General features: G+C 36.0%; 7 protein-coding genes across 13 annotated transcripts; 1 reads left to right on the top strand and 6 right to left on the bottom strand.

Annotated features, from left to right (window-relative positions):
- Positions 1-1,426: 1,426 nt before the first annotated feature.
- Positions 1,427-5,850, bottom strand: LOC125203876 (cyclic nucleotide-gated ion channel 4-like). The gene is made up of 6 exons (XM_048102381.1): positions 5,336-5,850; positions 3,989-4,204; positions 2,901-3,214; positions 2,712-2,820; positions 2,306-2,629; positions 1,427-2,050 (listed from the first exon to the last, which is right to left on the bottom strand). Exons 1-6 carry the CDS (start codon positions 5,762-5,764, stop codon positions 1,535-1,537), a joined length of 1,908 nt encoding a protein of 635 aa, XP_047958338.1. The 5' UTR covers positions 5,765-5,850; the 3' UTR covers positions 1,427-1,534.
- Positions 5,851-6,487: 637 nt separating this feature from the next.
- Positions 6,488-9,396, bottom strand: LOC125204404 (3-deoxy-manno-octulosonate cytidylyltransferase, mitochondrial-like). The gene is made up of 8 exons (XM_048103061.1): positions 9,086-9,396; positions 8,876-8,921; positions 8,704-8,790; positions 8,487-8,611; positions 7,417-7,556; positions 7,279-7,330; positions 7,080-7,190; positions 6,488-6,933 (listed from the first exon to the last, which is right to left on the bottom strand). Exons 1-8 carry the CDS (start codon positions 9,323-9,325, stop codon positions 6,841-6,843), a joined length of 894 nt encoding a protein of 297 aa, XP_047959018.1. The 5' UTR covers positions 9,326-9,396; the 3' UTR covers positions 6,488-6,840.
- Positions 9,397-10,000: 604 nt separating this feature from the next.
- LOC125207326 (terminal nucleotidyltransferase 4B-like) lies at positions 10,001-15,277 on the bottom strand. 2 transcript variants are annotated; one of them, XM_048106617.1, is made up of 13 exons: positions 14,908-15,277; positions 14,630-14,742; positions 14,465-14,521; positions 13,957-14,052; positions 13,801-13,871; positions 12,518-12,560; positions 12,330-12,410; positions 12,048-12,107; positions 11,856-11,906; positions 11,515-11,612; positions 11,372-11,420; positions 11,079-11,123; positions 10,001-10,658 (listed from the first exon to the last, which is right to left on the bottom strand). In XM_048106617.1, exons 1-13 carry the CDS (start codon positions 15,260-15,262, stop codon positions 10,209-10,211), a joined length of 1,569 nt encoding a protein of 522 aa, XP_047962574.1. In that variant the 5' UTR covers positions 15,263-15,277; the 3' UTR covers positions 10,001-10,208. The 2 variants fall into 2 exon arrangements, with proteins under 2 accessions (XP_047962574.1, XP_047962573.1); XM_048106616.1 differs by having other exon boundaries at positions 12,027-12,107; positions 14,908-15,247.
- Positions 15,278-17,682: 2,405 nt separating this feature from the next.
- On the bottom strand, positions 17,683-19,147 carry LOC125203756 (probable protein phosphatase 2C 39). 5 transcript variants are annotated; one of them, XM_048102190.1, is made up of 5 exons: positions 19,062-19,147; positions 18,727-18,927; positions 18,223-18,499; positions 18,004-18,158; positions 17,683-17,912 (listed from the first exon to the last, which is right to left on the bottom strand). In XM_048102190.1, exons 1-5 carry the CDS (start codon positions 19,092-19,094, stop codon positions 17,775-17,777), a joined length of 804 nt encoding a protein of 267 aa, XP_047958147.1. In that variant the 5' UTR covers positions 19,095-19,147; the 3' UTR covers positions 17,683-17,774. The 5 variants fall into 5 exon arrangements, with proteins under 5 accessions (XP_047958147.1, XP_047958146.1, XP_047958144.1 ...); XM_048102189.1 differs by having other exon boundaries at positions 18,715-18,927; XM_048102187.1 differs by having other exon boundaries at positions 18,667-18,927.
- A 669-nt stretch (positions 19,148-19,816) lies between these two features.
- On the top strand, positions 19,817-21,854 carry LOC125208598. Its single transcript, XM_048108247.1, has 4 exons — positions 19,817-19,903; positions 20,148-20,199; positions 20,320-20,675; positions 21,030-21,854. The coding sequence occupies exons 2-4, from the start codon at positions 20,148-20,150 to the stop codon at positions 21,630-21,632; spliced, it is 1,011 nt and encodes a 336-aa protein (XP_047964204.1). The 5' UTR covers positions 19,817-19,903; the 3' UTR covers positions 21,633-21,854.
- A 444-nt stretch (positions 21,855-22,298) lies between these two features.
- LOC125203213 (protein ALP1-like) lies at positions 22,299-24,842 on the bottom strand. 2 transcript variants are annotated; one of them, XM_048101521.1, is made up of 6 exons: positions 24,765-24,842; positions 23,386-23,916; positions 23,271-23,292; positions 23,067-23,183; positions 22,538-22,983; positions 22,299-22,439 (listed from the first exon to the last, which is right to left on the bottom strand). In XM_048101521.1, exons 2-6 carry the CDS (start codon positions 23,458-23,460, stop codon positions 22,422-22,424), a joined length of 678 nt encoding a protein of 225 aa, XP_047957478.1. In that variant the 5' UTR covers positions 23,461-23,916; positions 24,765-24,842; the 3' UTR covers positions 22,299-22,421. The 2 variants fall into 2 exon arrangements, with proteins under 2 accessions (XP_047957478.1, XP_047957477.1); XM_048101520.1 differs by having other exon boundaries at positions 23,067-23,292.
- On the bottom strand, positions 23,629-26,743 carry LOC125207072 (GDSL esterase/lipase At5g55050-like). The gene is made up of 6 exons (XM_048106274.1): positions 26,421-26,743; positions 25,910-26,028; positions 25,588-25,824; positions 25,252-25,504; positions 25,117-25,175; positions 23,629-23,916 (listed from the first exon to the last, which is right to left on the bottom strand). Exons 1-6 carry the CDS (start codon positions 26,659-26,661, stop codon positions 23,629-23,631), a joined length of 1,197 nt encoding a protein of 398 aa, XP_047962231.1. The 5' UTR covers positions 26,662-26,743.
- Positions 26,744-27,306: the final 563 nt, after the last annotated feature.

A 27,306-nucleotide genomic window follows, 5' to 3' on the forward strand; every position in this document is an offset into this window, starting at 1 on the left:
TTTTGTCATTTCAGCATTATGCATTTATTTAAAAGTGGTGGGTCTTGAAACTTTCTTACTATGACTTAGGACTACCCAACCTATACCTATTTTTCTCGCAATATATCCCAACCTTCAAAAAAATTGAACTCGCCGATTGAAAATGAGAGTGTATAGACCTACGTTTGCGTTTGAAGATAAAGACAATCGTTACTGACAATAGATGATGGACGACGAAAAAAAGTAAACCTCGCACCATAAAATTAACAGTGGTATTAATTGAATCTAGCCGACCTTACCTGTATCCGTATTTTTAACATATACTATTGACAAAACTTAGTCATGCCAAAGCCACAAATACAAATATTGCCCTTCTTAACATTATTCGAATATTGTTATTTTAGAATTCAATTGTTGTCGTTTATTAAGGTATTATTTATTTCAAAACAATACAAATACGTATCCCTTGATCTATCCAATTTTTTCTTGTACCACCATTTAATAGGTTTATACTTTATACTTCATCCAAATTCTCTTTTGCACTCTTAAAAACCTCTTTCAAACTTTTCTTTTATAAAAAAATAAATAAATCGATATATCTTAATAAACCTAAGTTCTGCAGTTGTTCAACTTGAGTATGTAGAGTGACATTATTTGACAATTAAATGTTCCTTTGAAAAGTTAGCGTTTTTAATAGATGAAGATTTGAAACGTGGCATTGATCATTAATGGCAAAATAAATAAATAAATTATGTGGACTAACGGTACATCCAGGGTTCATCAGTCCCTCGTTCGAGTTTATTAATCTATAACTATAATCAGAATTTAGTAGTATTACTATTACTACTATTTTAATATGCGAGTTTTGAATGTTCAATTTTATTAAATCATCGTGCCAATTATTAAATGTTATTAGCTAGAATTGTGGAGACCACTTGGTTAATTAGGTAGTTCTCAACATGTTGAATGTTCCACTTTGAAGAACATTAAGTCGAATAATAATAATAATAATAATAATAATAATAATAATAATAATAATAATAATAATAATAATAATAATAATAATAATAATAATAATAATAATAATAATAATAATAATAATAATAAACATTTCCAATGTATATAAAATCCAACTAATAAATCAATTAGTTTATACTTCCTCAGTGTTAGATTATATCTTCTTCAGCAACTATAACCGAAAGCTTTTCAGATCATCCACCTTAATTACAACTATTATGGAAAAATTCAATTACCAATAAGACAAATTCATTTCAGACTTGGAGTATTAAGTACGTAGTAGTATTCCACTAAATTCAAAAATATACGAATCAAATGACATCAAATATACGAATCAAATTTTTGTAATTTAAAGAAATGAAACCTTGTTAAACTCAGCGTTTGCATTAGCCAGTAATTGGCTTCGCACAACAATGATAAGTATATCTCCTGAAGTGTTTAAAGTAAGTTGTATTTATATATCCACAAATTAATAATGGCAAAATATTAGAACAAACAAAAGAGATACTCCTAATGAATATGAATACAAGATATATAATCAGAAATCAAAATGATCATGATTAGGCTTAGGAGAGGTGAGCAAAGCTGTGTAAAGCCTAAGTCTGTCTTCTCCTAGAGAAGAGCACCTGGACAATGGCCTCCGAGGCCTTATGAAGGAGAGGGAAGTAAGCGTGAGGCGATGTCTATACCTCCTCCACGCCAGCTGGATGGCGACAGCCGCCCACGTTCGCCATCCAGGCGAGTAGTAGCGCGCGCTTCTCTTCACTTTCTCGCTCACGAACGTGTAGCGGAAATGCTGAGTCACATACTTGACATCTTCTGCTTCGAGCCCGAACGCCTCTGTCGTTTCCAGAGTTACAAGCGAGGAGGAAGACGGCGGAAGCCTCTCCACAAAAGGTCTTCTTAAGCACCATGAGAGTAACTCATCGCCGCTGAAGTTGCCCGGGCCGAGCATGCAACAGCTCTTCACTCCGTCGCGCAGCACTTGGCTGCTCTGAAGATGGCCTCTGACGATGAACAACATTCTTTGCACTGGATCACCTTCCCTTGTTATCTTAACCACAATCAATGTATAATATTCAATCATTGTACTAATACTTGCAAGTTGAAGGGTTGATTTAATTATTTTATTGTGAGGATGCATGGGAAACTATTTTCAACCCTTGGATCATGAAGAGTGGATGCATACTTTTGTGCAACACTATGGTTCAAGGCTATATATTCATTTAATTTGTGCTTACCAATTATCAATGAATGCTTCTCCTATATATGCGTGTGTGCAAGTACTGAATTGGTGGTTTAGGCTTACCGTTTCTCCCTTTGTGAATATGAGAGCTTTGACCCGATCGCATATGTTCTCGAGGACGAGATTGTCCATGTGCTGGAACAATGGCACCTGTCTCACCAAATCCAAACACAGATGATATTTGATATCTCTCCTGAGTCCTTCTGGAAGTTTCCGAGTCATCTCACATTCATCAACCCCACGCATCGCCGCCCAACGCTGCCTCTCGTAGTTGCGTACCCTCTGCCTGTACCCTTGCGGAAGCCGCCTCTTTCTCATCCACCACTCTATGTTCCTCATCTTCAACTGCATTGCTTGCTTCTTAGACGTCGTCGCATGTAGGAAAACCTAATGCATTATGTGTAACATCCTTCCACATTAGTTAATCACAATCCAACATCCAACAACTATTTGTAAAGATCTACTTCACCTTGATGTTACCAATCAACATTGTGACCAGAAGGAGTCCAGTGGTGAGGACAATAATTATAAACACCACTTCTAACCAGTCTGTCGTGCTCTCTAGATTTCCAAAAGTACTGTTGTTCCATTCACAAATTCATCTCCGTCCACAAAGAGTATGCAATATTCGAAAATATGGTAAGACGTGTGTATGTACCTAAGAGTCATGAGTCCCCAAAATATGGGAAACAATGCTTTCTCGAGACGATTGTTATTGGTGACGAGCTGAACGGTCCACTTATAAGCGCCATAGTCGAAATTGTCGTAATTTTGTAGGCATGAAGACCTTGCATGGCTATTCTCACCCCATATGAATCTTGTTCTATCACTGATGAGATCTTTAGCTCCGTAGTAAATTGAATCTTGGCAAGCCATCATTCTTATGTCACAGCCCTTGGTCCTCATGCATTGCTCCTTCAAGCATCTTGCAGCTCGTTGGATGCCAAGCAAGTACCAGCATGCTCCTACAGCCTACATGGGAGTTTTGTGTTAGATCATCTTACATTTTTTTGGAAAATCAAGACCTAGAACTAAACAAAATCATACACCATGAAAAGTTCAAATATATATGCTTATATTCGACACGAACTTGGAGATCTTGATCTGTCTTACGAATTTGAACCATTGTAACCGAGAACTAGAAAAAGTAAACTTGTTATAATCTTAATTAGTAGAGGTACTAAAACTGAATGAATACGTTAATATAGATGGAGGGTTCCTAACCGATATAGGTCAAGCATAACTCGCCAAAACTATACAACTACTCCATAAAAGACATAAGGTTCAAGCATTTGAAGGAGTCTATTTGTTTTCAATATTATAGCACAACTTAAAAAAATTTCTCTAAATAGTTATATTGTAGTACTTAGTTGTGTCATTTTTAACTATCATTTGTGTACAGATTTTGTTTTAGAAAATAGCTTAAGCTTTAACTTTGGGATTTTTGTTAGACGATTATGTATAAAGAAGACATGTTGCTGTAAAAATTTCAAGTATGAGTATTCTACGGTCTACATGACTACATAGGAATGAATTCTAGTAGAATATAGCATTACAAAATTATAATCCATATTGATATACATGAAAAGTTTAATCTTTATGAAAAATATAGCCTACATACACGCCAACAGTAGAAGAGTTAATACTTCACACTCAAAATATAATGCTGAGTTGTGAAAGCACTTATCTGAAAAGTAATTATTTAAAAGCAACTGTATTATGATGCTGAGTTGTGAAAGTACTTACGTGAGATGCAACAAAGTAGGCGATCATGTTGAGAGCAATGCCCCACCAAACAGTGCCAAAAATGTAGCCGGAAAAATTTTGCATACGCCGGAGCAGACACACTGAGTGATAGATTTTGGGCAAGTATTGGAAGACGAACATTACCAACAACACCGTCATCACCACCGTTGTCCACCCTCTTTCTAGAAGCTTTGGGATTACTACCCAGATTACAAGCTGCATGAACAATTCCCATAATCACAACTTTATGCTAATCCGGTAACGATTGCCAAAGACAAGATGTCATTTTATAATTATTTGTATTTTAGGCAGAATATATCATTAAACATTCTAATCAAAATCAGAGAGCAAAAAAACACTACATGATAGTTATCAAACACTGTATATGAAACTTTTCTTTAACCTTTGTCAAAATTTATTGTTCTCGATAGATAAAAGAAATTAAGAATCAATCTAAAACAAAACAAAACAAATCGATTGAAATTTGAAGAAAAACATAAAGGAGCTAATATGTTGTAATAAGAGTTATAATAAGTAATAACTTTATGGAGAGAGGTTTACCGATTACCCACATCCACTTATGTCATTTTATTTTGTGCTACTTTTTTCTTCTTTTTTAATTATCGAAGTTTATGTAATTCAGTGATGCATGGATACGTCTAGTTATTCCCTCTTTTAGTTCAAAGAATATGCATATTCAGTATCTTCTATAAAGGACTCTATATCTATAATAAAAGACTCTCGCAATAATACTATAAAGGTTGCTTATTAAATGTAATAATTTAAGGACCATAGATGTAAAATATTATATCCAATGCTTTATCTATTTACATTTTATTTGTTTAAAGATATATGGGACCACGAATCATGAAAAACGAATATGCTCAGAATTATAATTTTTTGAGGAGTATAATATTAGTATAAAGTAAGATTTAGATACGTAGAGTAACTTATTGAATGGTTGCACAAGAAAACACACATGTAAGGACACACACGCCCACATGTTGCTTCAAAGTAGCAATCGATATTCCACAAAACAATTCAACATTATTTTACACATGCTATTTTGTCTCATTGATTAATCAAACTACACCCCAATAATTCTGAAGTTTGGTAACATATCATATTATTTATATAGTGAAATGAAATGTACTACGCTTTAAGCAATAAATATGGAATCCTATATATATTTTTTCAATTAATAGTATATACGGTAAAAGTGCTCCTGCAAATTGCAATTGAATTCTACTCCACTAAAAATGAAGTACTTTGCGTATGTCACACAAAGGATTTTGAGACAATTAATTAAAAAAAATTGATAGATGAACTAAGGAAGAGATTAATGACCTGAGGCAACGGCAGGATGACGAAGAGATCGAAGGAGAAACCTCTCCTCGACTTGAAATATCTCAATGCGTCTCCGTCGTGGTGCATTCTCCGGTTCATCTTCAACTGAAGCCACACGTTCCAGAGGTGCAAGGAGTCGATCATGCAGCGGAGGACGGTGACGGTGACGGCGAACCAGCCGTCGACGAAGAGGCACATGCAGCTCTCGCTAATCGACAGCGTGTAGAAGAAAAGCGGATCCACAAACAGCCCCACCGCGCACACTAGGAGAAACAATCTGTTCCATTCCTGCACCCACGCCGATCTAGGGTTCAAAATCCGCCATTCACGGCAATCGCCGCCGCAGATTTCCGCCTCTTTCTCCTCCGATTCTTCGGAATCGCTGCTGGAATTGCAGCTGAGGCTTTGCTGCAACTCGCAATTCGGCATGCTAATTGATTGAATTTGTAACCGAATTTGATGGCGGTGAATGCTACTGCTAGTTGGTGAGTGGTGAGACAAGTCACAAAAGTGTGTTAAACTGTTAGCTTTAGACGACATGAATTGCAGATATGGAATGGTAAAGAAGCGGTGTGGAATTACTGTAATGCCCTGGCCATCTTTGGATTTATTAGTTTCATGTTTTATGTACTACAGTACTACTGCTATTATTTTATGGTTGAGGATATTCTTATATTAGTTGGCTTATTTTGTTTTCTTTATTCCTTCAAAATTACCGTATATGTAGTGGACGTCTCTATTTACTCTAATGTTTAAATAATTTTCCTCTATATATATTTTGTAGACAGTGAAATTACATTTCCTCTATTTTGTAATATATCTATGAAATACATTAAGGATTTTATTAATTTGTGAAATACTTAACTACTACTACTAAATGTTTTCTTGAAGGTTTACTCATAATTGTGATATTTGTGGTCACCTTGGAATTTGAAAAACTCTTCATTGATTAGTTGTTACATTTCTCATAAATTTAAGTAGGTCAGTAGTATATCTTTAGTTACTTAATTTATACTATTATAGTATAATTTTTTTTGTTGATTGCATGTAAATCTTTTTTGAGCTTCGTACATGTGCATACCATACTTTCTTTTCACAATAACAACAGATCTAATGTTAATCTGTTCAAACTAACTACAAAAAACTTCTTCCTAACATTCCCCACCATAAAATATTGAGAAGAAAAGGGTCTGATTACAACACACATTTCTTATTTCCAAAAAAGAACTAAAATATGCTCATGCATAATTGAATAAAACTTCATAAATTACATAGAAAAAATTAGAACTTAAATCAAAACCAGCCATACTACCTTTACACTACTCCAAAAAAGTACTCAAATTACAGCCATAATGTGCATAACCCCCATAGTCTTCATCTGATAACTCTGCTAGAAAACCATTTATCCATAAACTAAAAATGGATATGCCTTGGAGAAGAGGCTTGAAACCATTCTGCATATCATGAATGCAAAATCAGCATGTATCCTGTGAGAAATTATACACCTAATGCAGGTTCCTTTCACGCATGTAGTTCTCTATTTTATCTACGTCTTCTGGGACGTCAACACCGTGGGCCTCATGCTCGACTTTTATTACCTGCATAGGAACTATCTGGGTCAGAACCTCAAGCTAAACTCACTGTGGGAACAAGTTTTAGGACCTCTCAGATGCAAATGAAAATAAACAATAAGAATTTATAGAAAGAACAGGAATAAGGGAAAGGAATATAAGCAAAAGAAAACCTTCATCTTGTATCCATTTTCAAGAACCTTCAGTTGCTCAAGATCTTCCTCCAGCTGAAGGGGAGTTGGAGGCAGCTCAGGGTATATGTTGAGAAACTTTGTATCATAGCTCTGTCGAGTAATCAGAAACGTAGTATTGGAGCTTGATTATTACTTGGAGCATCGACAATTTGAGCCATCTAGTTAGTTCACTTCATACCTGAATCCCCAAATGAAGTAAATATGGAAACTGAGGGTTGACATTCCCGGACCTGCACCAGTTATGATGACATAAATTTCCAATTTCGCAATACTGAAAGCAGGATATCAGTCAAGAACATATCTGATAGTTACTAACTTATTAAATGGTATTAATCCTCGAGAGAAATAAATTGCATATCCATGGTTATCCACCACACATTTTACACGATTTGGATCACGTGCATCTTCAGGTTTTAGAGAAGTAACTGCAGTGCTGAAGACTGCGTCTGGAGCAGCCTGCATTAGCCACATTTAAATATTAGTAGCAATCCCGAATAAATGATACACTACAGTGCCAAAAGAGAAAAAAATGCATTGGAACCTCTTTCTAACTTTAGATTTCATCAGTGAATGCCACGAGAATGTTACTTTTAGAAAATGTAGAGGTATAAGATCAGAACCAAGCAAGCATCAAATCAAAATTCGTGCTGATTCTGCTGAACATCCTATCAGAGGTTTATGTGTGTTCTTAACTTCTTATACTCATTAAAGGTGTTGTAATTATCCCCTATTAGCAATGGTATAACCAGTTAGATGCCTATAGTTGAAGGTCCATTTTTCCTTCTTATGGCCTGTCATTTACTTGTAAAATTAGATAACTACTATCCGTCTTATTTCCTTTCCGAAAAACTTTATGTTAATTATCCTATTTGAACGCATTCCATATTTACATCTTAAATCAATAATATGAAACTTGAACTAGTTCAACTTATTTGAATGCCCTTTACACTTTTTGTTCTTCCTCATTGCGTCTTTTTCCTACTCCATCCTTACATAGTAAGAAGAAAATCTGAAGGCTTAGACAATAAAAATCAACTTAATCCTGTGAAATTAAAGCCAGTACAAAAAAGCAGCTGCAACTAATAGTCAGAGAATAGATTAGGAAAAAAACTAGAATTTGAAGATAGGATTTGACATGATATAATGGAATAAGTTGGAGTTATTGTATTAAACATATGTTATTTTATTCAATTAAGTAGTGGAGTAGTTGTTTTAAATTTTAATTGCCCTTGTTTATCTGTTGTTTTAATTTCTTAGTGCAGTGCAATTGCCTCCACTAAATTAACAAACAAGATTGATCTATACATCCAAAAACCATGTAATACTAACTTTAAGCTTTTGTTTTGATCAAAATCAATGAGAAATCCAAGAGTGAAACTCCTTTACCTGAAGCGCTTTGACAATGCCGTCTATTATCTCAGGTTCTATGAGGGGCTCATCGCCCTGGATATTGACAACAACATCATATCGCTTATCCAACTTGCTAAGTGCTTCATTACAGCGCTCCGTCCCTTTCAAGTCCAGACAAAGAAAACTATTAAGTGAAAATCCCTGAACCGAAGAAATGTTTGCCAATTCGAGGCACAAGTGCAACAACTCATACCATTTCTGCACAATTCCGATGTCATTACAACATCGGCCCCAAAACCTCTACAGCAATCAGCAATTTTTTCATCATCAGTCGCCACAACTACAGAAGCAAATCCCAAATCAACAAAAAACTAAACTGATAGCATAGTACTACACAATGGGGCAGTTAATGAGGTGTCGCATACCAATATGGTCCAATGAGGTTGCCATTTTAGCTCTTTCCCATGTTCTCTGCAATCAACCAGCCAAATTGAAACAATGACAAGTACATACAGTACATATGCATATATATGTGTAATCAAAGCATGAAAGCAGCTTAATTTTGTGTTTTCCACAATCAAATCAAAAGCGGTAACCAATCTGCACTTATATAGTAGATCTCGTGGGGAAATTACCTGGATCATAGGCTTGCCTAGGATGTTAACGAGAGGCTTGCCCTCGAAGCGAGAAGAAGCAAAGCGGGCGGGTATAATTCCGACTACGCGGCTCCGGAACTCGCCGGATCGCCGATAAAACATGTAATAATGGGCGCCAAGCGCCAAAGCAGCGGCCGCCCCCACCGCCACGCCGTGGATAATCCACAATTTGGTTGAGCCAGCGCCTGTGGAAGACGATGAGGGATCGCAAATCGGCATTTGCGATGAAATTTGACAGAATTATCGACGCGGGAGCTGCTGCTGTGTTGATCGAGCTTAACAACTATTCCTCCCTCGTTCCATAGTAATAAAGTCAATTTGCCATTTTGATGCATTCCATAGTAATAAATCATTTTCTTTTTTTAAGTAAAAGTCAACAACCATGCCATAAATAAACGTCTCCATTAGTATTGAACGGAGAGAGTACTAAATAGTTGCTTTCCATAGTAATAAGTCATTTTTTTTTATAGTAAAAATCAACAATCGTGTCATAAATAAACGCTTCCATTGCTATGGAACGGAGAGAGTAGTGAATAGTTGCACCAGTTAGATTGATCCAAAGGATATTTTTCTTAGACCGACCTAGTCTTTGCATACAGATAAAAGTATTACTCTCTCTACAATATGGAGTATTTAAATGAGAAACGTGATAGTCAATATAGTCAATTCGCTACCGGGAAGTTATTTTGACTAAAATTAAACCCTTGGTTCAAGGACTACTAGACATATTTTTAAGATCCAAGACTACTGGTGAAATAAATCATTAGTTCAAAAGCTATTTTTATAGTTCACTCTAAAACAAAATATATTTGTACAAGAACCTGAATAAAAAAATTGTAGTAGAACCTAATAAATAAAATGTATTAGTACACAAACTTGTTGCCTGTAGGTGTGTTTTGCCAAAATTGAAGCATTTAATGCTAATACTCAGAAAACTAGTTTTGTGTTTAAAAGATATCAAAAGTCGTTTAATTGGCTAGAACACTATTGCAGATTGCATTTCCTATATTCATTCCTTACAAAATTATACATATTGAAATGTTACAACAAGGCCATGATTCCTGTTGAATCTTCAATTGAGTCTCACTTCTCAAATCAGTTATCATCCCGAGCTCTGAAGGTGTCTCCATCTCCGCTTTGGCCCCCACCTCTTCTCGCTATGCTCCTTTTCGCGTCTGTCTACAGAGACATGACCTTTCACCTTTTTAGAAGATCTTTTCTCCTTAGAAGCCTTTCTTTTCTTACCTGATGATTTCACATCGCTATCACCAGGAGTTCCACCACCTCCACGTGGGAGTGGTTCTTCCTCTTCATCGTTCAAGGCCCAGTTACAGTAAATTTCCTGCTGATCACCGTGCAGCCGATCCAAAGGCTCTCCGTTATTGGGGAATAAGTTATTGAATGTCAGCTTCCCATCAGACCCTCCCTTTCGTTCCAGTAATACCGCATCTGGCCTGATTATAGCACTAAGGATACTCTTGTTCGGACCAAGACGCGCTATGGTCTTTGTATTAGTCAATGTAGAAAAAGCCATTGCAAAAGCAGATTTTGCCTGCACCAACACCAACATGAGACCATGCATAGGCAAGTGGAACAGTCCATAAATAACTCACAAACAAACTGGTGATGTAATTTGCCAACTGAAAGATGGTGTCTAATCAAATATACTATCAACTCATGCTGCAACTGCAAAAATAGATATAGGTAAACTAATGTCTAAAAACAAAGTTGGATACTACAAAACAGTGAAATCACTAACCAATCTTCTACTATTAGTGGAGTAAATCATATGCTCTAATTTGCATGAGCAAATTGTTGACTTGTATAAGAAAAAAGGTACGTATTTAGGAAACATTGAATCCATTTTCCCAGATTAAGTTGAAGTCAAGATGAATAACAGCAAGACCTCTAATCCCCACTACATTCGAGAGTGACTAGTGTGCATCATGACAAAATAAAGTAAACAACCTACCTGATAATAGTTGAACGAGCTCTTCCCTATATCATTGTCTGGAGCCTGTTTTCACATGTAAAATGTATGAATTACAAAATACAATCCATGCAATGGGGAAGTTACCCCCTTTCATGTTGTAAGAGCCAGAAGAAGCGAGCATTGCATTGCATCATAAAAACAAAAACGAGAACAGAGAAATTCTATACAGGTTACTATCACACACTCTCCTCCCATGATTGAATCATATAGTTGCCAGATAATTGTTTCCAGAGGAGGGGGGATGCAAGAAATATCAAATTCCGAAGGGTAACCTGTGGATCTTCAATGGCAATTAGAGATGGCCTGCCTTCAACTGAAAATCTGAAATAAAAATTAGTGATTTTAAGCAAAAATAACTGTTAATCAATATAAAAATACGAAAACCAATAGAAAATTTAAATTGACAACTAGTTACCCTTTAATATCTTTTTGAAAGAAAGTGCCTTTACCATTGCAAGATACACCAACATCAACCGTGTTTAACTTACAGCCGTACATGTCAAAAAAGTTCACCTAACATCCACAAGAAAATTGTACGAAATTTATAATCTTGACTCTGAAATAGGGAACATTTTTTTAATATTTTCAAAGAATAAGTTCCTATAGGCTACACAAAAATCTCAAATTATAAATCAGGTAAGACGTAGTTTTCTTAAAAATCAAAAGCAAACAATATGACTATATTACATTTTTTAACACATGGCTCAGAAACATTAAAATAATTTTGGAATATAATTAGAAAAAGTAACAGCATACCAGTAAGAATCCTAGGTTACATTCTGGAGAAGTTTGGTTATCTCGCTGAGTCTGCCAAATAAGAAATTTGTAACAGAGCTGTTTAGACAACATACCATGAGAAAATTCTAGTAAAGACAATGTACATAAGTCCTAATTCACCTGTAGCCTAGTTTCTAAAACAATACTCACATATTTACACAAAATATTTACCCGTAACATTGCTATAAGCATAGAAAGAAGTGCATAGGATCCAATTCCACCTGTGTACACCTGGAGGATAGTGGCAAGTTAAGATAAATAGAAATGGGATGACAAAGGGCAGCTCAGTTGGCAAGACGCTTCACCTCCAACCAATAGGCCAAGGAATCGAGTCATCTCAGCCACATAGGCAAATGGGGAACCATTATTTTTTATTTTTAAAAAAAAAAAGCTAAACAGAAATGTAATTGCAAGGATAAAAATCTGAAGGAAAACAACAAAAACATATTTTACCTCATTTAACTCTCTTTGCTGAAGGAAGACTTTCAAAATTAGACACAATGGTTTTAGAGGAGGCCATTTAGACACAGCATCCTGCAAATGAAAGAGAAAAAAATGAATTGGAATAAAATAAAGTCACTAGAAATTAAAACCAGCCAAATTAAACAAACAAATATAGCAGGCAGAAAAAAAATTAATACCTTTATAAACTCTGCAGCTTTTGGTCCATTATGAACATCAAAACTGTTAAGAGATAGATATATTAATTTCAAAAAGCACATATAAAAAATATATAAAACTGAATCATTTACAGGTATACATCTCAAATTCTTAATTAGATGCAAACTGATGAGAAATGAAGTTCGGCCTGTGCATTATGCAAGATATATTATATGATCTCTCTAGTCTCTATGACAGGCAGGAGCCTACATCAAGTCATCAACAAAATACCAAGAAATTTTGGGTTAGAAATTAGAATGTTAGACACCCAGAAAACTGCAAGAGAAATGAAATGCACCTAGGTCATATATGTTATCCTGTTCTTTGTTATATCATTCTAGTTATTCCATTCAGGTAACAAATTACTATTGGATGGTTTAATTCTGTTTTTGTCAATTGTGCTGCTAACAATTTGGTACGACCTGCCATATCAGATCAAATGGTGCACCATTCAAACGGAGATGGAGAAGAGATTCGAAAGTTAGAGGAAGGGAAAGAGGCAATTTAGGCAGAAATCTGTCTCTGGCAGCCTTGCATGAGAAAAAAAAAAAGGCATATCAATAGTTTAGAGATAAAGCTTAGATTGACAGTAGTGTTGATGCAAGAAATAAGTTGCAAAGGAGGAGGTACATGTGAAGATGTCAGCATATTGCATCTCCATCGACCAACAGTTCCTATGCAGCCACCTCAGTTGCACGATTACATTGTAACTGCAAGCCACCTTGATCTGGACCCACATTTGATGGGGCAGTGGGGCAGTTGAACAGCATGGCTTTCGAGAGTCGGTAATTACTCGAGGCTCCATTGCACACTTGAAGCTTGTAAGGTGTGGTGGACACAGACTTAGACGCCATGGAAGTAGCGGCATCATAACATTGCTTTTGGTGGACTCATCATACTTTCCTTTCTATTTATTAAGCACTCGTATCAACAACGGGCTGTATTTTAGTGCAATTTGCCAATTTCTGAGTTAAATTTATGGATTTGCATAATACCCTCTCTTCAAGAGAATAAATACAATTAATAGATGGTGAGGTATGTGGCTCTAAATATATAAACCAACAAGTAAACAATGTTTTAAGAAGTTTCTAGTTTTCTACAAGTCTGCTATCATCCCAAACTGGCAGAATGGAAACATGATGCTTCATTATAAAAATACCGACTGCAAGTGGAATTACTTAGTAGGAGTACAAAATTATTTGTCAGAAATCTGCCAAATCATTTTTTTGGAAGAAGCCGAAGAACAGAGACTAAGGAGACTAACCTTATATCAAAAGCAAATCCACTTTTTTTCTCCACAAATTTGATAATCGGCACCCGTGCTCTTGCAATAACCTAATATTGTAAAATTAAGGAAGACATGTAAGAATGAGAAAGTGCAACAAACTAGGCGACACTGAGTTTAAAGTGCCAAAGATACCTGCATCTTTTTAGCAATTCCTCTTTGAGACAGTGCCCTTGAGAGAGCCTGAAGGCCTATCTGAGGAGTTCTTACATTTGAACCTAATATCACAACCTGCCAAGTGATAAACTGTCAAGTAAGACTGTTTATGTTACTGGTTGCATATGCCTAACTAACATGTTCATAATAATTATTTTATACGAAAAAATGCACAGTTCCAGAGAGCAATGTTCCCTTAACTCCAAACTAATGGATATTTCTTGGGACAGCGTTAGTTTCAGCAGACACATGGACACATGGTCGATTACTCAACCATTCATGGGCCCGGGTGAAGTTTGAATTGCTGTAGCAATATGACTTGCAAGATGAAATAAGGATACAAAGATAAAAGTCACAACTGAAAGTATAGAGCATTAAACTCAGTCATCACATTTCAGGAAAGATGCCACTTCAACTACCAAGTTGAGAAACCAAAAATAGTAATAAAACAATATATACACAGTAACCACTAACATGACAAACTTACATCAATATCACTGGATGGAAGGTAAAGCCCTGTCTCAAATGATCCAAAAACTTCAGCCTATATGGCAAATTTACGGAAAGTAGTCATGACTCATGATACTAAATACTAAAAAAAAAAAAAAAAAAAAAAAAAAAAAATCATCTGCGAGCAAGCAAATCAATGTACCACAGCATTAGGCCAGATGTAGTTGATCACATCAAACACGGATTTTATAGCAGCATTCCTAGATTCTTGCTCCTCAGCAGTTGGCGACAAAAAATCACAAAAATCAAGTATCTCTGCACATACACGAAACAGAGTATCACAAAAATCAGATAATCAGCTCAACAAGGGTCTATCTTAGTAGTATCAAAAATCAGAATCACAACTCCAAAGAGCTAGTTCCGGCGAACAGTAAGCAATAAACGGTAAAACAAGTTCTGCACTTGCAAAAAAACTCACACCTTTATGTAGACGAAGCATAGGGCTTCTGAAGCGAGAATTAGAGTGAAACCAGCTGCCTTCAAACTTTCTGTCCGGCGACGGAGCGGCATCTCGCGACGGCGGAGGAGTGGCTGAAATTAATGTGCCATTATCTTCTGCCTCGTTCACGTCGAGGGAGAAGTAATCAGGGGCAGCCGATTCCGGTGAGGGACACTGGATGGTGGAGAGGGAAATATGGTTGCGCAAGACAACGTAAGGTTCAATTTCGGGGGAGGAAGACGGCGGAGGCGGAGGAGTCGACGTTTCGCCGGCAAGAGGACTTAGGGTTTCATACAATATTTCCATTGTAATAATTCGCAGGAAAGAGAAACTCATAATTCTTATATATGCTGATTTTGTTAATTATAGCTACTATATGCTTATTATTATTAATGGCTAACTAATTAGTAATTTAAAAATTAAAATCTTAACATTAAATTATAGTAATATTTAATGATTCATATAATATCAAATAAATTATATTTTAAATTTAAATAATTATTAAAATAAATTAAATATTAATATCAATTCTCTCTCATTAAAATCATTCTAATATTTTAAATTTACATAAATCTCGATTTAAATTATTTTTTGCAAAAAATATATCAAATCAAAGGTAATTTTATAAGGATTTTAACGAGATTTCAATTGAATAGATTCTGACGACGTTCAGATAATGAAATTTGATAGTAATTTTTATTCTAGTTTTCGTTTATGTTGATAAATATATTTTTTATCAACAAATACTTCAAAAAATTTCAATATAATTCATGTAAAATCTGAATAAAACTGTGTTGATATTTGTAATACACTATGTTGAAAAAAAAACGAAAATTATGATATGATAACAGAATGACGATCCCCTTGTTGATATTTTGTCTACTATTTGTTGATATTTGTAAGGTTTAATCTCATCCACTCATTTTAAAATATGAGAGTATAGATTTGGTCTTAATTTTGAATTATGTCCAAGTAATAGAAGATGACCATGCAAATTATTGAATAAATAAATACTAGTGTTGTTTTTAAATTATGAGGAGACTGCCCTACATATGCTACGAGATTGCATCCATGCGAAAAGAATATGGGAAGAACTGATGAGATATGGAGGAGAGGTTGGTTTTTTTGATGTGGCCTTCAATGTGACAGATTGGATTATTCAATATATTAGCTCAAAAATCTTGTTAGGAAGTGGAGTCGAATGGTGCACGGTATTTGGAGTAGGTTGCTGGCAGATTTAGAAAAGACGATGTGACTTCATTTTGAGAATTAGCCCTACAGCGAGCATGACTCATATTGTTAGTATAGCAAAGGTTGTGGAAGAGGCTAAAATGACAAGTGATACAGCCTCTGGAGTAGCTCGACTACCCACATTTGTCAGTTGGCGGCCCCCTCTGCCGGATATCGTTAAGCTCAATACTGACGCATCGCTAGAAGGAGGATCAAGACATACTTTTGGTGGTGGTCTCATCCATGATACTACAAGATATTGGCGGTAAGGTTTTGTTGCTAATATTGGAGTGTGTTCTATTTTGACTGCCGAAATTTGATGCTTATTTCATGGGCTACAATTGGCAAAGAATATGAGTATTCGAAAGTTGGAGGTGGAGATTGACAGTTTCACTGGTGTGTCCATGATTGTGGGAAATTTTGAAGTGATCATCAATTGCAAATCTATAGTACGAAAAGTGCAGAGTTTGTCACATGAGTTTGACTCAGTGATGCTCCATCATGTACACAGACAAGGAAATTTTGCCGCTGACTTTCTGTCACATTATACATATAACTTTCATAAAGGTGTCCATATTTTAGAGTCCCCTTCCTTGGGTCTTAGTATTTGATTGATGCATAATTTATTCTGTATTGGCGTGCCAGTATTTTGTGTATTATTAATATGGAAAATATATAATATATAAATATATAATTATGCACTACTAATAATATTATACACGTAAAAAATAATAAAAGTGTATAATTTGTTGTGCTAATAAATTCAGTCATAGGTCATAATTTTATGTGTAAATTTTTGCATATATAATATTATACACGTAAAAAATAATAAAAGTGTATAATTTGTTGTGCTAATAAATTCAGTCATAGGTCATAATTTTATGTGTAAATTTTTGCATATATAAGATAAATATAAATCAAGAAAAAAAGAGTATTATCCTTAAAATCCAAAAATAGTACCCTTCGTCCCCCTGATTAAAAGTCCGTCCCCCATTAAGAGTCACACTTGCATTTCTGCATTTATTTTGTAAAAATAATAATAAATAGTTAAAATCGATAAATAGTAAAATAAGATAGAAAATAATGTAAAGACTCTCGTACTTTTACCATTTTTCTCATTTAACTATTTATTATTATTTTTATGAGTGCAGAAATGCAAATGTGACTCTTAATCAAAAACGGAAGAACTAACTATTTATTATTATTTTTATGTGTGCAGAAATGCAAATGTGACTCTTAATCAAAGCGGAAGGAGTACTGGTATTCTAGAGTTGTAATTAAAAACCTTTTTTTTTCTTAAAAGAAAAGTAATGCCATATGATTAATTTATTAAGAGTTGTAATTTAATTTTTTATTTTCATTTAGAGTTGTAGAGTAGTAATTTTTATTTTTTTCCTTAAAATGGAAAGTAATGCCATATGATTAATCTTAATAAATCATCTAATTGAATGGTTAAGAATTGATCTTACTTTTAGATTGCTAATTAATTAACGTGTGTAGTTGGCTGCGGTAGACACATGAGAAAGTAGAAGTAGAAAGCATTCTTGCAAGGTTTCTGATCTACAAACTAAACAAAACTATCTAAAGAAACATAACGAAAAAAAAAAAAAAAAACTAGCTAGGCAAACCTTACAACAATGCAAGAGATATCGTCTGTGCTTTTTCTAGCAAGTGCTTCTTCATTAAGTCGTTTGGCTGCGGATTTGGCATCTTTGATCTGCCTGATACACTTGACTGCTTCTTCATTCGACATAACCTGATGTTCCATGTCCAAAAACAACAACCATTTGGGGTAAATGAAAAACATTATTGAGCATTTTATAAAATAAAGAAAAATAAGCACCAACCTTCCAAACACCATCACTGGCCAGTATCATAAATTCAGTTTCATCATCTATCGTCTCTACTATGACGTCTGGTTCGGAGCTAAGATGATCCTTGATAGTTTTATCGCCAAACGCTCTCGCTACTGCTAGTTGTCCATCAACACGCGGTACGTCACCTGAGACGAGAAACCGTGAATATATCAAGTGAAGGCAATATAAATGTCATGACATGTAGTATACCTGGGAACTTTGATACAAAGCCACCCTTGTTCTCAATAGTGTCCCTTTCCCTTTCAGGCTCGTGATCAATTGACAACTGCTTCGCCACGCCATTCTTGCAGATGACAGCACGAGAATCTCCAACATTGGCAACCACAAGCTTCCGGCAATTGATCAGTATAGCTGTCACAGCTGTGGAACCCCCTTTTCCGAGATCCTTGGCTTTCTCCAGTATCGTGCTATCAGTTATGCGATAGGCTCTCCTGATAGCAGCATCAGTAGCAGTCCAGAAGTCAGGCTGCAGGGCAACAACTATTATCTCATTTTCTTTGTTACTCCACTATTTATAGCCTAAAAATAACTCAACTTTGACAAACAGACATGTATAGTTGATACTGTAAATTGTGATTAAAAAGATTGATGAATAGTACTAGTATAGAGCTGGAGCTATATACATGTGTTCACCTCTTTCAATATGTTGTTAAAAAGATGAGATTTGAGATATTTAGGGACCTCGCGGCTCACATGGCCATCAAATATAGCAAACAGACCAAGCTCATTCTCATCCACTTGTCTGAATTCAGCAAAAACATAATCTTCCATGGCGTGGCCTGATTTTCCCTCCACCAAATGATATCCATGTTTAATTTGCTTTGACATCTTACTTTTCCCTTTTCCTGTATCACTATCAGATGCTGCTTGAGTTATACTACTACATACCTTTTCCTGCATAATATAGTACCAATATTTATTGGCTGTTTTTTTCATTTAAATGCAAATATGGCTTGAAAATTCAAGATGAAACAAGAGAAATGAATTGAAAAAAATAAAAATAATCCGCTCGTTTAGATGGGCAGTACCTTAACCTTTTGGATGATCTCCTTCCCTGTCATAGTTTTGTAAGGAAAGTAAGAGTATATATGAATGATTGATGGGATTTGGTGTGATGTACATCGAGTTGTAAGCGGAAGACAGATGGTGACGAGCCTTGTACGGTCGACACGCATCCCCTTCTTTAGTCATGACGTGTTAGCATCTCCTTATTTGTATTTTAAATATTACTGTACATTTATTTTCGCCATTCAATAAAAAAATAGTCGTTGACTTAATTTACTCAATGATTTATAAATGAGCAATAATATGGGCTCGATGCGAACTGGCCTCCGACTTTATCCATTTATACAATTTTTCATTGTTGTCTTCCGACAAATTAAATATGGGTCAATAACACAATTTGGGCCCAACATACATATACATACGCGAGATCAAATTCAAATGTAAATTTTTCTGAATGAATCAGAATAAGGTACCTATTTAGGATTTGTTTGCTTTGACAAATATGGTTTCTCAAGAAAAGGGAGGGCTCTTGTTAGTGAATCCCTTTTCATGGCAGGAGAGAAATATTTCTATTGTTTGGTTTGACTTTTATGGTTTCAATAGTTTATATTTGGATGTTTGGTTTGGATTTTAGGCAATTAAGAATAGCAAGTAATACCATAAATATCCTCATATATTTTTCTTATTTCCAATATTATCCTCATCTAACCCTAGAAATAAATTTAGTGATGCCCCGCCAAATTTCACAGCCTCCTCGCTATCTCTTCATCAAGATTTCGCCTCCCTCTTCGCAGGCTTGAGTATCGATTTCACTTCAATTTGCTGGAGAACCGGAGAAATCACATTTGCTAGTTCTCTCTTCACGGTAATTCTGTTCTTGGCCAATTTTTAACTCTGATTTTCCCATTTTGTGAAGAGGTATACACAAGAATAATATTGTTATCTTGAATGACGACGCACTGATTTCTCCTTGTATGACATTGTTGATTGTTTTACTTGATTTCGCACCACTCCACTATGTTTATAAATTTGCTGGGCATTTTTTGGTAGATTTCTTTGTATGTTCAATTTGTTGGGCTTTGTTTAGAGAGTCTTCATTATTTCTGTAGATGACATCAAAGAGATCCCAACTGAGCTTGGAGAATTCCCAAAGCACTCAACGTATGTAGCCTACTTCATATCTCTTGTGTTAATTTGAGCTTTGCCCTACCTATATTGGTTTTACTCTCTTCATTTTAATTTCTACAAAATTTGCTTGTTGCTGTCTTGTTCGGCTTAAAGAGATCAATGCTCATTTGGGACGTGTGAGGAAGCCGAAAGGAGATCGCACTAGGCGCAGCTGGACTGAACGAGAGGAGGAGGCCCTCGTCGTACATCTGAACGAGCTTGTTGCTACTGGCTGGAAGTCGGACAATGGGTTTCGAACTGGCTTCCTTACGAAGCTCGAAGATGCCATGCGCATTCAATTTCCCACAGCTAATATCAAAGGAACGCCGCACATCATGTCCAGACTTTCAGCGTGGAAAAAAAGCTACGGGTTGTTGGAGAAAATTCTGAACAGGAGTGGCGTAGGGTTTAATTCGAAGGGCGACTACAAATTTGAGTGCGATGACGATCAATGGGACCAAATTGTGAAGGTTAGTTCTCTTATTGAATATATAATTGTTGTGTTGCCATGTGAATTATGACTTTAGGTAGTAGATAGAGTGTTTATGAAATGTGGCAACTGGATTGCACTTGCTACTTGTTGTTTTTTGGATATGTTAATAGTATTTTTAGATTGCCGACTATATATTAATGATTGCATAAAGAATTGTGTGGTGATTAAATTTGATATGCATGCTAGGTGAAGTTACACGAAATTATTACTTCTCCAATGAGATGTTTGTTGAATAATTTATATTTCATGTTTCATGTATTGGTGATGGGTGTCACTGTGGGATTACATATGAAGAACCATGATTTGCTGATGGGTAGGTTGATATATGCAGGCTGAGCCTGAAGCTCGTTTCATGAGGGAGAAAGGCTGGCCGTTATGGCCGTATTGGCAAATCATATTTGGTAAAGATCGTGCTTCGGGTACCTTCACTGAGAATCTCATGGACTCTGTCAACGAGCTGCACTCTCAACACTCTCTGGAGAATATCCAAGAATCAATTGGCACAGGAGGTGCTGACTTCAACTTGGGCGACCAACCAACTCCGGCACCGGTAGATGGAACTCAAACTCCACCTTCGGCAGCTGATAGTACTGGGCACAGCAATCCCACCAAGGCCACATCTACCAGTGGAGGGAAAAAAAGGAAGATTGAGATGGGCATTGAAGGCCTGGTCCACATGCTGGAGAAAGTGCACGATGACACAAACAGGAGGCTTGACACTCTGGCACAACGCATTGGATATGAGTTTGATCTCAGTCAATCAAGGAAACATGTGTACGAGCAACTGGGAAAGCTGCCCGATCTCAGTCGTGAGCAGAAGTTTGATGTAGGCGGGTGGATACTTGAGAAGGTTGAGCGCTTGGACTTTTTCCTTGGTATGCCAGATGAGGATCGCCTTGCTTATGTCATCCGAGCTCTCGAAAAATATTTCTAGGTTGTGTAGTTTGTCTATTGTTTTTGTGGTCGAACCCTATCTGCATTTGTCGCCGTTTTTTGTTGGCTTGCAATGCCAAAACAATTGATGTATTTGGATTTCATGGACAATGTGCTAGTGTCGACCTTAGGAGTAGTTGTGTGTAATGACATTTGTGATCTGTAGAACTTCTAAAGTATTTTGTCTGACTTTAACTTGTAATATACTATGTTTCTATGATAATGGTGTAGTTCGAATTATGCGGTGTATTTCAATTGTCATTAATTCCTGATTTCAAATGTCTGATAACTCAGTGACCATCATTTGGTGAATTTCAATTGTCATTAATTTATGATTTCAAATGTCTGATAACTTAATGACCATCATTTGATATCAGAGTATCTGATATCAAATGTTAGAGATATAAATTGTATTTTCGAGCATGAACGAGCTGCAACTTAATGTGATTTTTAATATAAAAAGATCTTCATCTTATAATGCGGCAACCATCTTAAAAAAGCATATGGTTTTAAATCAATCTTCCTTCTAATGCATTATGACGTTATTTTGTTTTTAATATATGTACCGAACCTCGTTATGTATTTAAATCAAGCCTTCTCTATTGTGTTTGAAATCTGGACGCGAGATTAAAATGAAGATCAAGATATAGTTATTGAAGAATGCATGTTGGAAATAGAGAAATGTTCAAGAGTAAAGATCACAACAGTCTTCCTATTAAACACATGAATACTAAAACTCAAATCCAACTAAGCATCTCATTTGCAACTTTAATCCTCTGAGAGAAAATCATCAGTCACCCCTAATATGCTGCAAAAAGAAATTATGCAAGAATTAAATAAAATTATCACTCTTATTATGCAAAAAAAATTATCAGCAATGCAAGTATAGAAGATTCAAACTTAGACCTGATTCCACAATGTGGTTGCTAATTGATCCCGGAAGTTGCTCCAATCATTTGTTGCTTCGACGAAATCAACGTATGGAACATCATTGGAGTCTTCATCAACTCCATGTCCATCGGTCCAACCCTCGATAAGAGTTTCTAGAGGATCAACAGACATCTCGCCCCGGACATAGTTGTGTAACAAGAAACATGCACTAATTATACGAATTTGCACCTTGATGGGGTAGAATGATGGACTTCGGAGTATGCCCCATCGCATCTTCAGCACGGCGAATGCTCGTTCAATAATATTTCGCGCTTTAGTATGTCGCATATTGTACAGCTCAACAGGGTTCTGAGGCACATCAGCGTTCGGGCCCCATTCTTTGAGGTGGTATCTAACGCCTCGGTAAGGTGTCAAAAATCCATTACTATTGGCATAACCATTGTCACAGAGGTAATAATTCCCTAGGTATGAGGAATGGAATTTGTTTAGAAAAGAAATTCACAATATCAAGTAAATATTTACACAGAAAGATTGGAGACAATACCTATTGGGACTCTCAGACCATGAGGTCGGTTTACCGCATCCCTCAAAACACGAGCGTCTCCGGCAGATCCCTCCCACCCCGGTTGAACGTATGTAAATCGCATATCTCGATCACAAGCTGCCAATGTATTCGTTGTTATCTGTCCTTTTCTGTTCCTAAATCGAGGTTTGAGGGCATTAGGAACCAAAATGCTAATATGCGTACCGTCTAGAGCGCCAAGACATCCCTACAAGAAAATTAATGTATATAACACACATAGCAAATGATCAGTCGATTGCGATGAATGTATATTAACTAATGTCAATTGATGAAACAATACCTTGAAGTGTTTCCATCTCCAATCGACACAGTCGTCGCGAACTGGCTCAGGATTCACAATGAATAACGTGTGCATTTTTATGATAGCCTGGAGAACTTCGTTTACATAGTAGGAAATAGTTTGGCCCGACCGCAAAAAGTCAAATCTAGTGATACGATTTTTTTTATGGTGTGCTAGTATGCTTAGGAATATGGCCAATTGTTCTTCAATATAAACAGACCTTCTGTCACGAAGAGTTCCAAGCTATCGGCATAGAGAGCATAATCTACCAAACGCATTCCTGTCCATTCTAAGGTTGACTATGCAATCAGTGTCGGTAACACCGACTAACCTATTCAGATGACTGACTTGTAAGTCTACCCTGTCCATCTGGCTATAAGGAAGAACTAATTGAGTACGCTTCCTTTTCTTATTCTGAGACAGCTTAGTGTAGATCAGAAAAATGATACAAAGACGGGCGATATAATAATTTCTCATTATCTCTTCTAACATCTGCACAATGGTCTTGTCCGATTTTGCAGGCCGATCCATCTACGAAGAACATATATGAGTAGACAGTTAGAACCACCACTTCAAAAAATTGACACACAAGAACAGGATATCAACCAGTTATCCAATTTTAATTCTTTGATAATCCAATGTTTTGTTTCTTGATTTGTAGATAATTAAAACTCCAAATATGACACACATCACAAAAATGAATAACTAGGAATAGAATGCAAATAGAACAAATGAGTTATCTGGAACAAGCTTTTAAAACAGATTAAGCACACAAGCATCATAGCTTAAGAAAACTGGAACAAATACAGATTATGCACAAAGACATCATAATTAAAATCTGCTGATCCGAGCTTCTCACTTGAACAATTCAAATCTGGAACAATATCAGTTTTTGCACAGAAGCACAACTTCAATTAGGTATAGTTCACAAATATGATTTCGAAATTGAGGAAAAGAGCTATTGAATTGCAGTAATTGCTAGGTGCATGCATATATGATAACTTGTTTACAGGAGAATACATTGGGTTAAAATTTCTAACCCCCAAACCCACTCAACTCCCACGCTACTATGAATCATCATTTTTCAAAAATTTGATTTGCAATTATTGTGTTCATCCATCCATAACTGTAGTTTGTTGCACTCAACGTCGATTATTCCTTAATTAATTTGTCACCCTAAATATGAATCTGGAATAGTTTTAACCACAATTTTCAGTTGGAATATGCAGCACAATGCTAGAAATAGTCAATTATGAGAGCAGAATGGACGAAACACATATTATCGTTACAAATATGAAAGTGTTGAATCGAAAATCGCAAGAAAAATTTGTGGGCTTCACGCACGAAATTAGGATTCAAATTCGCAGGTGGAAGCTTACCTTGGTCGTCGTGGGTATTTAATTCGAAGTCCCGAGAGAATCCGATGCCAATTGATGAATATTTGGAGAGAAAACGAGAGCACACAGCAGCGTGAATTTGCTAGAAAAATTGGGCGTCAAATTTAAGTGAATGAAGAAGATGGGGACATTTTGGTTATTTCAGATTTTCAATAAAGTGAACACTTGCCCAGAAAATGTATCTTTCAAAATTGGGGAAATACCTTAACTAATGAAATGGGCACAAACGAGGCGGGCCTTCAGCATTTTTGCAGGCCCTCTTGAAAAGGTATTTGACAAACCAAACATGAGAAAAGGTTTGTTTTTGGGCATTTAATACTCCTATTTGCCAAACCAAACATCTCCTTAATGTCATCCCCAGTCCGCAGCAAGCACTTTTTGTCTCATTGAAACCTATCACCATTCTCAAATAGTATTAGTAACTTAAATAACAAATTAAATGGATTTTAATTGGATGACAGTATAGTACCATAAGTTGATGGATTGTGGATGAAGTCGAGGAAGATATTGTACGTATCAAAATAAGAGTAGTGCAAGTCTTTGAGCTCCGACGACTGCAGCTCAAGCAGCATCTGCCTGAGCTCGCTGTTGTATTTGTTTGACCACTCATTTACATCATTGTTGCACTCGTTTGTTGCACTCGGATACCTTTGCTTGGGCGCACATCCTATCGGGGTTAGCCCCACGAACAAGAACTTGCGTGCTCCGAGACTATGAGCGCCCTGAGTTGTTCAGAATAAGCTTAATTAGTGGAGTAGTATTTTTACAGTACTATGTCAAAGCTAAACGTTAGTAAAGTTGTTACCTTGAGCATTTCTCTGAGGTTGGAGACCATGAGATTAACGTATTGTTGAGGGGTGTATTTCTTGGCAATGTCTGAGTTTGACTGGAAGTAATTTATGATGTCGTTGCTACCAATCACAAAGGGAAACAGTGATTTTGATAAGTGCTCTTGTGCTGCCTTTGTTCCCATTTCTTTTGATAGTCTTTGGCTCACGGTGGAGAAGTATCCCAATTGACGTGGCAAAGAGATCGTGCTCTTCTGAAACCAAATAGTACAGAGTATTAAATTACTTCTCTTATCACTCATTAGTTTTAAGAGGAATTGCACTTCTCTTATTACTTACTTGATCACTAGTGGTGTTCAAGATTCCGGCTCCGCCCGAAGCAAAGCTTACGCCTTTGACAAACGTATTATTGGGCTGTGATAGATACGGCGGCGGCGTTGACACACCCAATCGCTCAGCTGAATATATATACTAATCACGTTAATTACCATGTAATCAACATGTAATACTAACAACGCCAACGCCAATATTTTATGTAGAAAATCCAGCGATCGCACGAACGAATTAGGTAACAAATAACAGTAACTGCTTAATTAATCCTATTTAATATTAAGAATTAAATACAAAACCTACCGGGCTCCAAGAACTAAACATATTAATTATCATAAATTGATTGGTTTTAGCCGGGGTATACAGGAAAATGATTGAAAAAGTCAGTGTCATAAATAAGATTTAGTTTTATGGGCCATATTCTAAGGAATAAGGATCACAAATTAACAAACCCAACCCCAGTTTCCTGTATAAAAGTTAGTATAAATATTTAAATAGAGTTGAAAATTATGATTGTTACCTAGAAAGTCGGCTGCATTTTTGCCGTTGGAGAATCTTCCGGTGGCTTTGTTGCCGGAGAAGTCGACGCCGTTGTACGGAAAATTGGCTTTAACTAGGGAAAGTGGTAAGTGATTGTTGTTTCCAACATCAACTAGTGAATCACCAAACACATAGATACTCGCTATTGTAGTTTGAGCTCTACACACAAGAAAACTTGCAAACAAGCAATAAAAAGAGGCTAATATTAATTTTTTCGCCATTTCTTTATATCGACCTTAACTTTTTGCTTTATACTATCTGTTATAGGAATATAATCAATGAGCTTGGGAATTTATAGAGACGGGGGAGTTGTGATATTTGGGATGTGAACAAGGAGAATACAACTGTACTTCAGTTATGCTAACTATATGTGTGATGGAATTTTTTGTCCTTTTTCTGAAGTGTGTGATGGAATTTTGCAAATATATCTTAGTGGACACCACCTTTGAATCAGATTTGGAATTTATCATTATAATTAATGACACAGTGTGCAATGGGATTTTGCAAATAAATCTTAGTGGACACCGTCTTTTAATCAGAAGTGGAATTTATTATTTATCATTAAATTATATAAGTAGGTTCTCCGTTTGGATCTAGAAAATTTGGACGATTGAACGAGGATCACTTGACATCTTGTTAAATAAAAGACCTACTATAGTCTATACGAGTGAATTTAAATAGGGACCTAAACAGATATATGCCGGCCATGTGACGATGTCTAAATATGGACTTTATATTAATTGTTTAACAAAACACTTATTTGGCGTTTAAGTTTAAATTGAACTAAATCTTATAGTACTACTATAAAAATAGAGAAGAAATGATATTTTGGGTTTTGCTTAGAAGTGTATGAATGATCATTGTCT

The sequence above is a fragment of the Salvia hispanica genome, chromosome 2 (genome assembly GCF_023119035.1).
Source record: "Salvia hispanica cultivar TCC Black 2014 chromosome 2, UniMelb_Shisp_WGS_1.0, whole genome shotgun sequence".
NCBI classification, from domain to species: Eukaryota; Viridiplantae; Streptophyta; class Magnoliopsida; order Lamiales; family Lamiaceae; genus Salvia; species Salvia hispanica.

Excerpts from the sequence above, each read along its gene's own strand:
- LOC125204404 (XM_048103061.1), bottom strand. The coding sequence starts at position 9,325 with ATGCCGATTTGCGATCCCTCATCGTCTTCCACAGGCGCTGGCTCAACC. Across the intron at positions 8,612-8,703 it reads ATCGGAATTGTGCAGAAATG|GGACGGAGCGCTGTAATGAA; the intron begins GTATGAGTTGTT and ends TGGACTTGAAAG. Across the intron at positions 7,191-7,278 it reads TACTTCATTTGGGGATTCAG|AGCTATGATACAAAGTTTCT; the intron begins GTATGAAGTGAA and ends ATTACTCGACAG.
- LOC125207072 (XM_048106274.1), bottom strand. The coding sequence starts at position 26,661 with ATGGCGAAAAAATTAATATTAGCCTCTTTTTATTGCTTGTTTGCAAGT. Across the intron at positions 26,029-26,420 it reads AAATGCAGCCGACTTTCTAG|CTGAGCGATTGGGTGTGTCA; the intron begins GTAACAATCATA and ends ATATATATTCAG. Across the intron at positions 23,917-25,116 it reads TGACATTAAGGAGATGTTTG|ATGGATCGGCCTGCAAAATC; the intron begins GTTTGGCAAATA and ends TGTTCTTCGTAG.
- LOC125207326 (XM_048106617.1), bottom strand. The coding sequence starts at position 15,262 with ATGAGTTTCTCTTTCCTGCGAATTATTACAATGGAAATATTGTATGAA. Across the intron at positions 14,053-14,464 it reads TTCCATCCAGTGATATTGAT|GTTGTGATATTAGGTTCAAA; the intron begins GTAAGTTTGTCA and ends ATCACTTGGCAG. Across the intron at positions 11,613-11,855 it reads GTAACCTAGGATTCTTACTG|GTGAACTTTTTTGACATGTA; the intron begins GTATGCTGTTAC and ends TGTGGATGTTAG.
- LOC125208598 (XM_048108247.1), top strand. The coding sequence starts at position 20,148 with ATGACATCAAAGAGATCCCAACTGAGCTTGGAGAATTCCCAAAGCACT. Across the intron at positions 20,200-20,319 it reads GAATTCCCAAAGCACTCAAC|AGATCAATGCTCATTTGGGA; the intron begins GTATGTAGCCTA and ends TTCGGCTTAAAG. Across the intron at positions 20,676-21,029 it reads AATGGGACCAAATTGTGAAG|GCTGAGCCTGAAGCTCGTTT; the intron begins GTTAGTTCTCTT and ends TGATATATGCAG.
- LOC125203876 (XM_048102381.1), bottom strand. The coding sequence starts at position 5,764 with ATGCCGAATTGCGAGTTGCAGCAAAGCCTCAGCTGCAATTCCAGCAGC. Across the intron at positions 2,630-2,711 it reads TGTTGATTGGTAACATCAAG|GTTTTCCTACATGCGACGAC; the intron begins GTGAAGTAGATC and ends ATAATGCATTAG. Across the intron at positions 2,051-2,305 it reads TATTCACAAAGGGAGAAACG|ATAACAAGGGAAGGTGATCC; the intron begins GTAAGCCTAAAC and ends ATTGTGGTTAAG.
- LOC125203756 (XM_048102187.1), bottom strand. The coding sequence starts at position 19,094 with ATGACAGGGAAGGAGATCATCCAAAAGGTTAAG. Across the intron at positions 18,928-19,061 it reads AGATCATCCAAAAGGTTAAG|GAAAAGGTATGTAGTAGTAT; the intron begins GTACTGCCCATC and ends TATATTATGCAG. Across the intron at positions 18,159-18,222 it reads CTTTGTATCAAAGTTCCCAG|GTGACGTACCGCGTGTTGAT; the intron begins GTATACTACATG and ends TTCTCGTCTCAG.
- LOC125203213 (XM_048101520.1), bottom strand. The coding sequence starts at position 23,460 with ATGCACACGTTATTCATTGTGAATCCTGAGCCAGTTCGCGACGACTGT. Across the intron at positions 23,293-23,385 it reads GGAGATGGAAACACTTCAAG|GGATGTCTTGGCGCTCTAGA; the intron begins GTATTGTTTCAT and ends ATTTTCTTGTAG. Across the intron at positions 22,984-23,066 it reads TGGTCTGAGAGTCCCAATAG|GGAATTATTACCTCTGTGAC; the intron begins GTATTGTCTCCA and ends CCTCATACCTAG.